General features: G+C 33.5%; 1 protein-coding gene across 1 annotated transcript in view; it reads left to right on the top strand.

Annotated features, from left to right (window-relative positions):
- The window catches only part of LOC134528003 (organic cation transporter protein), a 60,717-nt gene extending 50,076 nt beyond the window's left edge, over window positions 1-10,641 (top strand). The window contains exons 8-10 of the mRNA XM_063361157.1: window positions 2,065-2,240; window positions 4,054-4,226; window positions 6,073-10,641. Coding sequence (XP_063217227.1) covers window positions 2,065-2,240; window positions 4,054-4,226; window positions 6,073-6,283 — 560 coding nt within the window. The 3' untranslated portion in view covers window positions 6,284-10,641. The remainder of the gene's footprint in view (window positions 1-2,064; window positions 2,241-4,053; window positions 4,227-6,072) is intronic.
- Window positions 10,642-17,730: the final 7,089 nt, after the last annotated feature.

The raw sequence follows: 17,730 nt of genomic DNA, 5'->3' as shown, positions 1-17,730 counted from the left end.
GAGGAATGTAACCGTAGGCAACGTCCTTCATGTTTCCTCGTTTGCGGAAAGTTCAGGGTTGTGCCCCGGATGGCCTCGGTGGGAGAATAATGGCCAGACACTCAACCCGCGTGACCCCAGAGTGACCTGAGCATGACGCCTCAGAGATCACGGCCTCGGGAGGACCACTCACTCATTCAAACTAAGTACAGTCCAACCTCAACAATGCAAACCTGAAGGAACCATGATTAAGTCACTATGAAATAACGATGTTTTAATAACCAAATAATTATAAAATTTAATTACAATTTTTAATTAAATTTGTACGTGAAATTTGAATATATCTGAATATTGCACATAATTTTATACCGTACCATATGTACTTCAATTTTGGGATCGTAAAATACCGTTTTAAGATGGCTACACCTGTGGCTAAATTAAAAAAAAAAAGTATTTTCTATGGTACCACACATAAAAAGGATTTAAGACGGAAACAAAACAAAGGTTTATAAATTACCAACATAAAGGCATAAAGACAATCATTACTTGAATTACACGGTTTCTTTCCATTTTTCTGGAGTTTTGTATGAACCATTATTTTTTCATGTAATATTTCACCCTTGGAACAAAACAACTTTATACTACATAATCATTTGTGTTAAACCAATTTCTTAACACTATTACTACTATGTAATTTCTAGGGACTATGAAAACACTTTTTTTTTATTAATGAGTTTTGTATAAACATGATTTTTTATTAATGAGGTTTCACTGTAGAATATTTACAGAACGGTTTCAAACTAGACAAGTGTGCATTTTTTATCTTAAAATCATTATTTACATCTGGCAACAAAAATGTGAATGGACCCAAAAACGCCATAATTCATAAGCGTTTTCTAACTTAGGTGTCTTAAACCTTATCGTTTGGCTTAATAAAAATTGCCTACACAAAACATATTTTACTACAGAATAAGGATTTGTTACCCTTCCTTTTATATATTAGGCACTGAACTTTTTTTCTAGCTTTATCTAAATTCTCGACCATCTCCAACAAAATGTTTTGCAACTTCCTAGAATTATAAATCTTAAAATATTTTGGGGCAATACCGCAAACATAATGGGTGAGAAAGGCTACGCTATAAGAATATTTTATCAGGATTAAACTTAGTATCATGTTGAATGCCAGGTTTCGGAATTCTACTGATTCATCCCATTTACTCTAGTATCGCTGAATAAAAATAGTTAAAGCTACCTTAATATTTTTGTTCATACTTTCCATAAGATTAGGATTGGGGTAATAGGGACTAGTGGTAATAAGCTTTATTCCTCAACCAAAACACATATGTTTGAAACTGTTACTATTAAAATAACTAGCAATATCGGATATCCAACTGCTATGCAAGGCGTCACGTGGAGCCAGGTGGCATATCCGTCATCAGGTCACTCACTGCGATAGGCTAAAAATTGTAAAATTGTATCATGTGCTATAATGATACACTATATCTGAAACCATACAGATGAGAGCTTTCGAATGTTGTCAAATAGGTAACTATAAAAGAAAACTTTTTTTTTCTGAAAGTTCTTTCACCGTATGTCAAGTTTAAAATCACCATCAGCGTAGAAACTTGTGTCAACGAGTGAACTTTAGAAACAACAGGTAAATTGGTCGGTGACCCACTAAGTATGTTATTACATTCCATATTACTACATTTTTATCTGTATTCCATCCAGTATCTAGAACTGCTGGATGAAATTCGGAACTCAAATGACTTTTTTGCACCTTAATAACTCATTCTTAAAAAATTGTCTTTTTTTTTACCAGTTCTTAACAACGAAAACCTGCATGTATATGAAAAAAAATTTTTTTTACGCTTTATTTATATATGCATTAAAAAAATTTTTGAATTGAACTATTTTTCCACTAGTTTCCAGTTATTTGCTCAAAACTGTTCACAAACTTCAAAAATTTCAAAAACGGACTAAATGCACTGTGTACGGTACGGTACAGACACCTTCGACAGACTGAGTATTGGCAACAGTGTGGGTTTGAACCCTGAAACAGCGGGGCGTGGTGAATGTCCGCAGGCATTCCGTCGGCGTCTCTCGCCATCATGGGTCGGTTCAGCATCAACATATCGTACAACATAGGCCTGCAGTACGCGGCGGAGCTGCTGCCGACAGTGGTCCGAGGGCAAGGAGTGGCCCTCATACACATCATGGGCTACGTGGCGGCCATACTGGCTCCTTTCGTGGTTTACCTGGTATGCACCTTCATATATCACTGAACATACTGAGTAGTGGAGTAGGTACCTATCCATAAACAAGTCAGGTTCACTCGTTACCACCACCTTCCATCTGTCAGCTGTTTCTCAACCCTGAATGTGCCCGCTGCAATCAGTGCATGCTACCACTGCGATGTGGCTCAAGACTGCAAAACCAATTAGTTTATCAGGCCATGGCCACGAACCTTGACTCTACTTCAATGTTCTTATTATTAATGCTTAGTCGTGTATTTTGTTAATAAATGATTAATTATCTCGTAGTTAGGCCTATAGTATTAAAAATAACTTTTTTTTATTCATTTACAAGAACATATCACTCTTTATGACATATCGTAACTATTTAGCCATCATACTTAATGATTAATAATGCGCGGATAATATTGACATTTTTTTTGTTTGAAAAACGTACCAGCTGTGTTCAATAAATTTGAGCGAGACTTTCAGTACTCAGCAGTGATGCATAAACATCTAACCTCGGTGACGCGCAAATTCATATGTTCTCATGTTGCAAATAAATTTATGACACGAAACTCGGACACGAAACTCGGACACGAAATTTAAAGTAGAATTATTTAAAATAACACCTATAATATCTATAATTTATTAGCCAGAAAAAGTGTGTTGAAAAAAAACATGGCGTCAAAGATATTTAAAATTTTGTTGGTTCTCTAACTTTAACGAACGTGGCGCTACCTTTTTAGTATTTTTTGAGATAAATTTGTGGTTTAATAGATACCTTAAAACCAAATTAACGTGAAACATTTCACAACACTAAGTTTATGTAAGTATAATTGTTTTTTTCTTAAACGACAGAAATTAGTCTGTAAATAATTTCTACAAACACACGGTAACTTAATTGAATTTATTCAACATTTAAGATTTTAAAGTAAGAATTTCATCACGAAATTATTTTATTCAACGTGGCGTCGGATATATGTAGGCTAACAAATTGTTATATCTCTACAGTATGATGAAGGCTGCGGTATCTCTAAATTTAAACGTTAACCAAGGGTTGTAAAATTTATAATGCCAGCGTTTTAACGTATTTTTTAAGAAGTCATTTTTCTTTTTATGGGTATAAATTATATCATAATCATAAAGTATCAAAGGATAGTTCTTCTATTATCAAGTTTTATTTTTTTCAACTCTACACGTGGTGTCAATTCTGCGATGTTCACGAAAGCCATATATACGGATGAATCACGCGGTAAACCTTATTTTAGAATTTCCTGAGGCTTCCACAGATGGCAGCACCATGTTTACACATTTACCCATCCAATCAACTTCCGTTCCATTCACGAAATTACACCTACCAAACGCCGTATACACGTCCAAAAGTGTAGCTTTAGAGTAAGGAGTTGAAGCAGAGGACTTACCTATATGTAATAAAATGGAAAGACAGGATGAGATACCTTAATGAATGGTAAGAGAGATGCTGCTCCAGAAAATAGTGTAAATGAAAGGTTTTAAGAATAAAAGCCTCAAGAAGGATCAAGAAGGACGTTTAAAAGTAAGTATAGACAAGAGTGAGAGAGAGGTAATAAAAATGAAACATTTTTAAAGGAATATGACTGGTGGAGGAATAGGAAAGGGGAAAAGAGTGATATAGAAAAGTTGATTGTTGTTTATATTACCCAGCCATTCACTATAATCACCCTTGTGTCCTATACCAAACAGCCAATTATACTCATATCCTTCTCCTCACTTCTCCCCGCTTCACGCTTACCTCTCGCGCTGCCTACCCCGTGCTGACAGCTCGCCCAGCTAAGTGAGGCACTCAACTGGGTTCCAGGCGGTCATCAGTCCCGACGCCCCCTTGCTGGTGCTGGGGCTGCTGGGCATCGCGGGGGGCGTCCTGTCGCTGTTCCTCCCGGAGACTCTCGACAAAGACCTGCCGCAGACTCTTCAGGACGGAGAGAACTTCGGGAGGGGGCAGAAGCTGCTAGACTTCCCGTGCATCCAAAAGTGAGACTTGGTTTATTAATATTCGGTCAAATAATTCACACAATTCTAAATTGGACGTAGTTATGCAAAAAGGAACCAACCCACATGAAACCTATTCTGAGTATTTTGAAGTTAAAGTTAATTATAAATTGTAATTCTCGTATTGATAACATAATGTGGGTATAATTTTAATGGTATATTATAAATACTGATATAATAATAGCAACGACGGTACGATCAACCTTGTACTATTTTATTTATTTTCAAATGAAATATTAAAAAAATTGTGGCTGGTTCCTTTTTGCATAACTACGTCAAATTAATGTTTTCATTTTCAAGCTAAACAAGTGCACGATAACTACAAAAATTATGTTTATTTTCAATGCCAATAATTTCACTTTTCCGTTAACATCTCAGTAACAGATAAAAATAAGACCACTGAAATACGATCTCTATGCTATGCCAAATGTACATACCTACTTCTTAGTATTAATTTATAAGGTTTGTATATCGACAGAGCGGCCTCCAAGTGGCAAACATAAAATTTGCGACCAGTTTGCATATTCCATATCACGCAAGGTTACTCGAAATTAATTGAGACCTATACTATGGATTCATATGATGAAGGAAGAGTAAAATACCTCAACAATCTTACCGGCTAAGGGCAACGTCCATATTTCTTGTTTTTGAAATTTAGGGGCGTAACACTGCTGGTAATCTTATCCAAAATGTCGTGGAAAGCGAGGTTTGAGATGACCACCACCATCGTGATAACGTATCTGTAAAACTGATGTGCACCTTACATGCCACCGATCAGTTAGACATAGTTGCTTTCATAGTTCAATACAATATCTGAAACTCATCAGCCTCATGAGTATTTGTTCCAACTATTAAATACATTATATTATGTGCAAACACTGTGTGGAAAAGGACCACGATTATGCAGTAATTAGACATTGTTTGTATTTATACACAAACAAGGTGGACTCAACACAGAATTAAAGTATGACAAATATTGGTCAATGGAATTAAATGACGTGCCTACTTCAGTTTACCCCACCAAATTTAATTCATCACAGCTTCACTTAACCTTATTATTTTTTTATTACGACCAGGAACCGTATGTAAATGCCTCTAAACTATAAAAAGGTTGGACAACTTTCAAGCCAGATTAAGTGATTGTGTCATTATATCGTGAGACAGAAAACCCAGAAAAAATTCTGTCACCTCATTACGTGATTTCATCCTTGTTGCTTCTCGCTGCAATTTGTAACGGATAGCTGAATGTATGGTACAGAATCATTGTGGCCATTTCTCACTGCATCTTAGAGGTGGTTGGGTGTGTAGTTTCCACATAATTTTTTTGTTATTTTCGCGGCATCTGTCTGGTGTTAACAGGTGGTTCCACATCATTCTCACAGCGCCTCTCTGAATCAGAGCAGCCAGCTCTGCTAAGTTTCAACCATAAATCACTTCGTCCATTGAAGACTTGCACCATGCAGAAAGCAACACTACCTTGTCGGTGTTGTTTATTTATCCTGTTAAATTAAGTTCAAATCAATCTCGTCCAACAATATAGTACTCCAAGGTCACTGGAATAGACAGTAGCTTATAACAATGTTTTCAGTATTTGCTGCTGAGAACTCGTCATATGTGCATGGGGACTTTCTAGGTGACCCTTAATTAAACTGCTGGTCAATACTCTTTCCATATCAACGGAGTTTTTAAGATTTTGCTTTAAAAAAAAAAAAGACGCGATTCCGGGGTAGGGTGGCTATTCCCTCCAAGCCCACTCCGAGAATAGGACCGCCACAGACTGCGTGGTTCGCGCAGCACAGGAGGCTGACGCGGCTCGATGCTGTTCCAGAGCCCCCTCCGCAGAAGAGGTCGGAGCGGCCGGCGGAGGAGGAGAGAAGAAGACTCCGGAAGAGCCGAGCCCGTTCCGGCGGGGCCACGTGGGGCGCGCCTCGCTGCGGGCGTCCATCCGCGGGGAGACGTACCGCTCCAGCATGCTGCAGAGGTCCGTGCGTTCCCGGCGCTCCGTGCGCAGCGACAAGGAGGCCGCGAGCAGCGTGTGAGGGAGATGCCGGTCCGGTCCACAGGGGCTAGGCACCAGTCCCCTCGCAGCCTCCTTCCCGGATGGACGTCCCCAACACTCTACCATACACCAGGCTTTGTGGCGAAATTTTCAGGGAAAGTCGTCGAAACGTGAATTGACCAAGAACTCGTTCGTTCATTCTGTTGCCTGTTGGAAAATGTGTGATGATCAGGTAACAGAGGGTCTTTAAAATACGTATAATGCAACATCAAATTATACACAAAGACGTCTGCTGCAAAAACCACTAACAAAATTTTTTTTGTAAAGGGAGTTTTGCTACCGCTGTGTTTTTTTTTTTTCCTCATCCGGACAGGGAATTTGTGAAGTTTGAAAGGGTGTTGGGCACATCTGCTTGCAGTGTGTGTGACGTCACATAAGCTACTTATAATGGCACGTGACTACCGTGTGTTGAACTTGAGCTACCCACCTCTGTGACTAGACTACTCACTTTGACCACAGTGAGTTAACGAGAGAGCATACAGTTTCTCTCGAGCGATGGGTTTGTCTTGTAGGGAATCAAATGTAAACCCAAACTTCATATTTATTGCGCTTGTATTTTGTAAATAGTTTGATGTGCTGTCCTGTAGGGGAATATTTACAACTACATAATGTGTTCATGGGAGCATGTAAATGTTTTCTGTGCATTAGAGATTTGTACATATGTAGCATAAGGAATTTTCACTATAAAATTTTCGGCGTATCCAACCAGTTAGGTCTCAATGATATACATAGGCTGGACAGTGTATGATTTTGCATTTTTTTTTTAAGCAACAGGAATTTTGATACCTGTACTGGGTTTATTATTATCTAAAAGTATTTAAAATGTAAGATATTATAAGGCAAACAAATATTTCTTAAGTATTAAAAACAGCTTATTTTTGTTATAGCAATTCTACAGTTACGTGGAGTTTTTTCAATAAATTATGCCCCAATTTAACCATCTTAAACCAATTCTAATAAAATTTTTCAACATTTTTATGTACTTTTGTTGTTTCATTAGTTAAATAGCTTGATTGAATATAATTACCTTTTTTCCGAGAATGTATTGAGACTGACAATACATATTGTTTGATCTCGGGACAAATGTTTAAATTTCCCCATATCTTATAGATCAAGATTTTTTGTAATGGATTTAAGTTCTAAAGATTTTCATCAAGTTTATAGCAAATTTCCATTTTAAAGTTAATGCAAAGTTATGGTCTTGCAGGAGAAATTAACACTGTTATTCGCTTTTAAATAGACTAACTCAAATTTTCGTTGATTCCATTGTTTTAACAACCATCCTCAGTCTGTACTTTGTAAGTTTCACTAATGTTTACAATAATTTCATGCTTTTCTAGAAAGATAAACTAAGGCTTTATTGTTAAATGTTTTTAAGTATTCATAAATTTAAAAATTTTAGGTAAATTTTTCAGTTCTTACGACTGTGAATGTTTCAACATAATTTTTATCGCCCCTGCAATGCAGTTTACATGAAAAACAAGAAAATGTTATAAAACCACAGAAAATAGTCTTTATTGTATACTTATATGATTCTGATTACTGATTAAATTTCCTTTGATCCTGTAGTTACCTATATTGTAAAGACTGAATATTAATTAAAATTAATTTAATGACTTGTGTCTACATTATTTTTTACCATCATTAATATATTAAATTGTATTTGTTTGCTAAACCACTTAGTTCTAATCCAAAAAGCATTAATTTTTAATAACAAAAATAAGTAATGAACGTAATCGGTCACCATCTCGAATACACTAAAACAGGTGACAGTATAAGAAGTACTGGCTCACCAACAACCAACTTAATCATAGTAAGAACCTCAGCAACATCTTGCAACAACACACTTCGCACTTATCGCATACAGCGCTTGTATGCCTTATGTGCCTTGTATTCCATGTAGCAGGCTTACATGCAGAATTTGGCTACCGCTCATTCTTCGTTAATGTCAATCCAAAAAGTCAAGTTTTCTTTCAAGGGACAATTAACTTCCATGGATGGATGGATGGATGGATGGATGGATGGATGGATGGATGGATGGATGGGCTTAACTTCTCTGCAAACGGGAGTAACCAGAGAAAATCTACAGGCTCACAGCAACACATTTCGTGTGTGTGAAGGATCCTGGCTCTACACTGGACAGAAAGTAAACCAGTATTGCCTCCAAGGGAAGGGAGAGTAAACTAACCAATCAACCAATGTGAACCTGAAGTTATAAATAAAGTGAGCCCTTTACTGGCATTCACCACTAACATTCATTTGTGCTGCCATTTTGACATTCAACTAATTGAATATTCTCATTCATTCAAAGATTTTAGTTCCAGACATGTTAAATATATTTTTTATTGAATTTTTTTAATCTATTGGGGATATCGTGCTTTCATGGCAAAATTTGTTCCTTAAAATGTAAAAATATAAAATATATAATGGTAGAAATTTTAATAATTTGTACCAACTGTGCCGAAACATAGGCTCAGATTGTTTGTTTATATTTACGTTTAAAAACATTTAATTTAATATTGTGAATCATTACGAAACAGTATCGAGTGTCAATGTTATTTGATTATAAACAGAAAACATCTATGTGAATGCACTGTATGACTGTGGACCAAGTCGTTTGCAACAATACATTTAAAAACTTATTTTTTTATTACAACATTTAATAACAGGTATTTTTCCTTGGTTAAGCTTTTTTTTTGAAAAACATTTAATATTTTGGTTATTGTTGTAATTGTGTGTAATTGTTTTGAACTTAAAGTTTAAGTCTTACAATTCGTACGGGCCAATAGGAATGCGTCATACGGACGTTTTTGAACGGGCTGGCAACGATCGAAAGAATGTTGGGGATTTTTGAAGTCCGAAGGACGCTCGAAGTTAAAGCCAATAAAGTTTGTTAAATAAATATAAAAATTGAAAGTAAATAGGATTGTGTGGTTTTATGACACAAGTAGATGCGCAAAGCTACGTGTGTAGAAAATGTTTTAGGAAAACATGTAATTTTTTTTTTTATTGTGGACAGAAATTGCGATTATCGCCGATACCGTAAGTTGCGCCATTGTAGCGCTTGTTAATTTCCCTAATTGTCACCGCTACCCCAAACACACATATGATTTTTATGAACCTATAGACGAATGAACTTTCATTGCCTAAAGAACTTAATTTAAATTCGTGACATAATTTTTATAAACATTTATATTTTTTTTAATATATTACAAACTTCATTATCTTGTTTAACCCCAGGTGTCTTGTTTTTAAAGTTATCTGCTCACCCTGAACTAGCTAGCCGGCGCATTATAAATAGACTAACCAGTTAAAATAAAACTTTCAAGTGGTGAAAATATTTGGTGACATAAAATCTATCAGGACTAACGAACTTTAGGTTTATGTGTGTGCCCTACATACCTCCGGAAATTACGAATTTAAGGATGATCTGTTAAGCTAATCTACCTCTGCCACAGTTTTTTTATTCTGAAACCCAAACTGCCTGATTGCTGTACTAAAGTTGAATTTATTTAAGTGGGATATTTGTCTAACAGTGAGGGATAAAGTTATTAAAATATTTGCAGTTTTTCCAAACAACACAACTACATAGTGTGTTTTTATTTGTTTACTGCCATTATTGTCCCATGTTTCTATGTGGTTTAAAATTGAATGTCACCAATACCTCATTTGAAAGCAATAATAAAATGATAATAGTCCACCACTAATAATAATTGAAAACTAGAAACAACTATATACATACTTATTTTAACACTAGTATATCATACATCACTATTTACATAACCACAAACTCTTGTTTTTATAGACTTTTTCTTCGAGATAATGGTGTGGAAATTATGATTGTCTATAGAGGGCTTTATGTATGGTTAGCCATGGCCAGGAGGCTAGAGAGCTGAGCTTCTGTGTGAAGACAGGTGAAACGAGAGCGTATTTTGAAGAACAGGAAATATTTTTGTATGTTTATTTAACATGAACTGGGCAATAATTCCTGTTTAATTTCCTTTAGGGGTAACCAAAACTGCATTACACTCTGTTCAACAACAGGGCAGAAATTATATTTACCTAAATTATTAACCACTCGGATGACATGGATGTAACCCATACTTGTGACAAATGTGGTTTAGTGCGATATAAATTGAATTCATCAGTTGTGTAAATGCATGAGGTTCACTTTAACTAAAAATTGTCAAAAAAAAGATAATTTTAAGATGCTAGCCAAAATCACTGGCACTTTGGACAGCAACTTGTCTTTTCCTGAGGTACCTAATACAGCGAAAATGGTCTTTCATAGTTGATATGATTTTTCAATGCTTAACACATGCACATATGAATAATTGTTTTATATATAACAAAAATATTGTGTTTGTAAATGATAGATACCACAATAAATAATGCAGTGTAACATTTTATAGATATATTTTAGGGTTAATTTAATGTTATATAAGCTAAAAAAAATTTTGTGTGATCACTAATAATTAATAATAGCATTATAAAGAATAAATTATGTATAATAATCATTAATTACTAGAACTAGATGAAACTATCATACCAAGAACAATTAGTTTCAAGTAAAAAAATTGGTTGTCTGTAAAGTCGGTTTACGGACGATAGTTTAACGTGACATCATAACTCATAACAAAACATTGATGCAATGATTGATCCAGAAGAAAAGGAAATATCATATTCGGCCTGAGACTGAGCTGTAATAGGTTTTTGCAACCAAACCATTTAGGCATTAAAAATATATTCTTTGAGGAAGAATTTTTTTTTAATTTTTCAAACTTTTGCATGATAAAATCTACCTCTGCATACTTTTATGAATAAAATTAAATCATTTTTATTGCATTATCACTATTTTATATGGATACAAAGGAGTGAAATGAAATGTGCAATTGAATTTAAAAAATTTACTTTTATTTGCATTCATCAATTCAAATATATTTATTACTTTTGAAATGTTGCGTGCGCCATATTTATTTTTACAAGTACAAAAAAATTTCGCAGCTGCCGGGTTTCGAACTGACAACCATAGAAAAGAGAGGGTGACAACAGGTAATGTAGTTTCAAATGTTTATATATATATATATATATATATATATATATATATATATATATATATATATATATATATATATATATATATATATATATATATATATATATATATATATATATATATATATATATATATATATATATATATATATATATATATATATATATATATATATATATATATATATATATATATATATATTAGGGATGGGGCGACCGAATCCAATATCCGCCGAATCCGCCGAATCCTAGGGATTCGAAGCTTCGGCAGGTCTGATATAGGATTCGTCAAAGGATTCGGTTTTTTACTATTTACGGAAAAAATAATACAGTAAAACTCGCTTACGAGGTCCCGCATGGTAGGTTTTTTCGTATAAAGCGTTTAAATTGCCCAAGGTCTCATCATTTACGCCGTTAAATGTGTGATATAAAGTCCGTTAAAAGTTTTTCATAAACTTCCTGTCTCAAATAATGGCGCACGTAAATATGAAGAAAAAACAAATGAACAACAACATAAGGAGAAATATGGATGATGTACCATAACTACAGTACAAACCGAATAGTTATTTTAAGATAATTACCATAAAAAGAACAAGATTCTTTGTAGAATACCATAATTACTACAGAAGCATGATAACTACCATATTTGCACTATAGTTACCGTAACAACCGAGATGTATATTTACCGTGATAGTAATGTATTATTTATTTATGACCATAGAAAAGAGAGGGTGGGATAGAAAGGCCACTCTCTGAATAACAGCTAGAACGCTATTTGCAGCGCTGTTGTGGCCGTGCACAGTACTAACCGTATAAACATTGGTGGAAGAATGACCTAAGTAGCTATTTATGCTAAAACCACCTATGTCACAAGCTAGCATTACTATTGATGTTTGCAATCACATCTACAGCATTAAGAGGGTGGAGAGTTTTCAGCTTCTCGACGTTTATTCTCTGTATCCATTCATTGTATACCGTTTCTTCTTAAACTGGGAAGCGGTGTCTAACAGCAAATTTATCATCGCAACCAGGCACACAGCATTTTCGTACACGTGGCGGCATTGTATTTTACTTAATACGTAATTTCATACTCAATTTAACAATCTTACCTCAATGAAAATATGACCACTAAATAATTGAATAAATAAACGCCAGATATTTTCCAGTTTCCACCTACGAAGCAATAAGCAAGTAGCATGCAAATAACCTAAAGTCCTAAACAAAAATACGAAAGAAAAATTGCTGCCATTACAAATGAGCCTTGGCAACGAATCGTAAACAAACATTCAGCAGTGAGCACACTAGCGCTCTTACGGCCGTGCACACAAACAAAACGTTGTTCAAGCATCTCTCTAATGAGTGCACATCCCGTGTTTATGACATATTAAATTAAAGAACATTGTTGAAAGAAAAAAAAAAGGTTGTTAAACTTTGATATGTACGGTTGGCACATGTTGCTAAGAAATAATGCTATCTGAAAGAATGCAGTACTACTACGAAAAGTGAAAATGGTACTCGTGGATTTTTAGGTTATGGCAGTCTCTTTCGTTTTTCAGTAATATCGGCCGAAAATTAACAAGCGTACTGTATTGGAAGTCGGCAGAAATGCCGATTCAACTAAATATTGGCAAAATCGGCTTCTTCAGTACAGCTCTACATTTGATGACATGAGTAAACATATTTCAGACTTCAGGATATTGAAAAAGACACTAATTTCCATGTAGGTTTATTGTGTGTATGTTTTTTTTGCAAGTGTAAATTGAATTAAGTAAAATGCTTTTATTTTTATTGCTTTCAATTGATTAAACTTTAATGACCAGTTACAGATATTTGTGACACTAATTTTGAGGTTAAGCAATTTTACTAAAGCATTCCAGCCACACAGGTTGCCAGCGAGAGATGCTTCTCTTCTGCTGGAAACACTATCTCATCTCCAATCGTAGAGCTAATTTAACTCCTGAACGTGCAGAACGAATTATTGTTCTGCATGATAGATTAAACAACAGAATGTAATACTCTGTGACAATCTCTCTCAGAATTATTGTGAGGAAAAGTGGAAATGTTGAAACAATGTGAATGTACTTTTCAAACAACATATTTTTGGTGCTAAGTTTGTTGAAGCTCAGTAAGGACTCCAGAAAAATTGACAAGGATGAAATGTTTCCAAAGATGTTACATTTACACAAACATATACTTGGTTATGTTAGTTGGATGATATCAGTTACTAATGAACCAATGGAAATAGGTAAGATTCAATGAAAAAAAATGTTATTTTTTTTCTAGCAGTGCAAAATGTAAACACACACTGTAAATAGTTACCCAAAATTAATAAGCCCACTTCATTTTAATGCTTTATTCAAACATTATACTAAGTTTAAGATAAAAATAATTTCCCAAAAGTGTAACTGTACCACAAAAGCTCGAGCTGGGCTCGAAGTAAAATTCTTAGGCTCGCAGACCTCTAGTTTTTTATAGAAAAAATCCTAACCTCTAATCTGTACTAAAACTGATATATCTCAAGAAAATTTTTTTGTCTTTATATACACTTATACCAGAAATGTACCAAACTACATGTGATAAAGTCAAGGGACTTTTAGTGCAAGCAGAATACATCTCACTTACATTAGATATGTGAACATCATCTGTTAAAAGATTCGGCAAATCCAGTCTAGGATTTGAGTTAGGATTCGGATTCGAGGAAATCAGGATTCACCCCATCCCTAATATATATATAAACTTTGTTCACGGTAGGGGTATAATATTAACACAATTTTATAACAAATACGCATCCCAAATACACCAAACTTATTTATAATGTGTTACATTATTTTTTAAAACATTGTGCAAAAGTTCCCGGGTGTAATTTGAATTATTATGTGTAACTGTAAAACACCATTGTTGGTTCAAAACGTATTTGAATTTTCAACATTACTTTTAAATAACCGTACCGATTGTGCTGAAAATCGTTGAACGATCGTTAAATTACATAATAATAATAATAATTCAAACGACAAAATATGATTGAAAAGTCAAATCGATGGTTGTTCCAATCGAGTGGAAGAGAGATGCCACGCATGCGTACAATGAGCATAAAGAGTGATACCACGCATGCGTACAATGAGCGAACAGAACACATACGTAGTGGGACATCCGTAGTGGGACACTTTTTCGTGCGTGCAGCCGGCGTTCATCGATTTATTAGAAGTTGTCACGTCAAAAACACAAATTAATCGTATAATTAAAATTTTAAAGATGTTAGTGGTATGTCAAATTATAACCTTTAATAACATAAATATATTTTCAGTGATTTTTATTAAGATCAAACCTATCTATATATTAAAATTTGAGCTACGATGCAAAGCAGACAACAGCGATATTGGACAAACAAATGTAAGGCTGTTAATATTTTATATTTTACTAAGTGTAATATAAAATATTTTATGGCAATTAATAGTTATTTATTAATATAATAACAAACAATTAATACTATAAAACATCATAGTATTTGTACAATCAATGCACAAATTAATGTTATTTTAACTCTCAACAGTAATTACAGTCATTATAGTTTGTATGCTTGAACAAATTTACTGTCTGTATTGATAGAACTACAAGACCATCATTAAATAAAACTAAAAAAATATAACATTACAGCATAAAATTATTAATAATGTAATTAAATGCATTTCTGTAAAAAACATTTTTACTACACACAATTAGCAGTTGGTTCCAAAGATACTTATTAGTGAGCATGTCCAACTAAAGTGAACCAAAAGTCCGATGAAAGCCAATGTAGCATAGAATCACAGAACATAAATTAATAGTTTAGGCTATTTTACTTTGCAAAACTAGAGTATGCAAATAAAGTTGTGCGTGTGTTGTTTGAAGCCGAGTATACAATATCATATATATTATTAAACGTTTAACTTTATTTACAGCACAGGATTCTGTTTATAGGTGTAGCATATCAAAATATTTATTTGGATTTCAAACAGGTAGTGTTGTTTCCAAACAGGTTATATCTATCCAAACACACTGTATACTGTTTATCCAAGTACAATGGACCTAAAACAAAATAATAATACAATTTTTAGATCCAATCAATAGAATAAACATTTTTCAATACAATGAGAAACTTATAGTTTATTAAAACTAAGACCTTTGACTATTAATGTTGTGAAATAAATGTTGTAACATTTATTTCAACATTTATTTCACAACATTTATTTAACAACAATAATAGTTAAAGTTCAAAGGAAAATAAATTTACTGATATTAAGCCAATTTCAGTTTGTTTCTTAGGGTGAACTCTACTTTTATCCTAATTCCCAACTTCATCTGTTATTTTAATTGTGTCTTTAGAAAATACTTCAACCTGCTCCTAACAAACTATTTCTGTAACAATACCACATATTACTCAGTACAGCACCTAGATTAATTATTACGAGATAACTTTAGTTGCTTATATAACTTATTCTGTAGCATAAATGTCTATACTGTTACTTAATACCCAGAGAATCAGGTTAGGCTACCAGAGATGTGGATGACAGACGTAGTGGTTGCAGTCGGAGTGGTGTTCATATGAAGTCTGTGCCATCGGTACGTTTAGCATCCCAAAATATTGACACAGAAATAAACATGTAAAATCACAGATATTTGTAATTTTATATTTACGAGAAAACAACTTTATAATTACAAAAAAGTGATTGCAGTAATACTGGGTTCGGATTCCTACCTGGGAATTCAACTACTGGAGGTACTGGGGCAACACAAAGCATAAAGTTATTTGTAAACCATTCCCTTAATAGCTTTTCTATAATAAGAATAATACAACAAAACAAAGCCAAACGGTTGAATATTCAATAATATTATCCATGGTTTAAAAAAATTGTACTTAAATGAAACATCGAACAAATTATTTCTTGTTTTATTACAAACTTTTTTGGCAACTGGTTTCCAAAGGAAGCAATGCAATTATTATTTATAGTACCTATCATAAAATGATATTTGTGTATTGTCTACAGAAATTGTAACAATTTTAAGTCTTAAAAATTTCTAATAACAGTGGTTGGCCCTTCTGGTAGCATTAACTTGTTACTGTGCGTGTTACAAATTTACACCTCAGTATCAAATTACATAAATTTTAATTTCAGTTTTAGCAATAAACAATTTTTAGGTAATTACAAATGATTATTGCTGCATTGTTGATGTTAAAATGTAAACATTTTTGACTGAAATGTCTGAAAATGATATATAAGTTAGGTTAGTGAATGAAAGTGGTGGATACATTTTTTCCTTCTTTCAATTTTGATTCTTTGCACAATGAAATAATTTACTAAATCTTCTAAAATGTGGTTTTAGGCATATGTATTAATGTACGGATTTCTGCCGCAGATGTTGAAATTGGCAAGTATACAATAACACCAAATTTCTGTTTGCACTAATGAGCAATTCCAACACATATTTGGATGCAAGGATGTGTTTAACATTAAAACTCATGGGATGGCAGGAGTTCTTTTTTCCATATGTTTGTATCTGATAGGTAAAAAAAAAAACATACATTCTGATAAGATTCATGTGAATACCTAACTAGATATGTATAATGGAAGTGATATCGGTTGCACACAAACGTAATCATGAGGAAGATGATCCTATACCCAGTACAAGTATACAGTCTTGAATATGCTGGCAAATGTAATATATTTATTCTTTAAAAACAGAGGTGAAAATAAAAAAAAACTAGTATTTGCAAACCTTACAGAAAGGATCTGAAAACACACTCATGTGAGTTATATTTCTTCAAAATAATTAAATATTAATATGAATTATTTAAATTAGGTGCCTATTAAATCAGACACAATGTTGTGCATATTATCTGAACTCTTAGTCTTATACTGTAAATAATCAGCACCTTCCAGTTAGTAATATACACTCTTATGTTTGATTTCTTGTAAATACTGTTAAAATTTGAATCAAAATAATTCAGTTATATACATTCGTTTTCATTTTATTTTTAATTAAAGTACAGAAATAATAAGACTGTGATAAATTGCAACTATTCTGTTCAAAAGTTATTACTTCAACTTCGAACTTCAGAAGTTTTAAGATTCAGAATTCGACTTTGACCCTAGAAAAGTGAATTTCGAACATCCCAACGAATTAATTTAAATTGGCGTGATTTTGTATACTCTGATTTTTAATTAAATATGCTTTACATGCAACATGTTTTTACTGTTTTGAAAACCTAACCTAAAAAAAAAAATGTATTTATCCATAAAAGTCATTATCTCTACTTTTCAAACTTTTTTTAACATAAAAATATGTGATATTATGCAACAACACACTTTATTTTGTAATTCATATCTATTTTTC

This window comes from Bacillus rossius, chromosome 1, assembly GCF_032445375.1.
Source record: "Bacillus rossius redtenbacheri isolate Brsri chromosome 1, Brsri_v3, whole genome shotgun sequence".
NCBI lineage: Eukaryota > Metazoa > Arthropoda > Insecta > Phasmatodea > Bacillidae > Bacillus > Bacillus rossius.
This window is presented reverse-complemented; position numbering and strand designations above follow the sequence as displayed.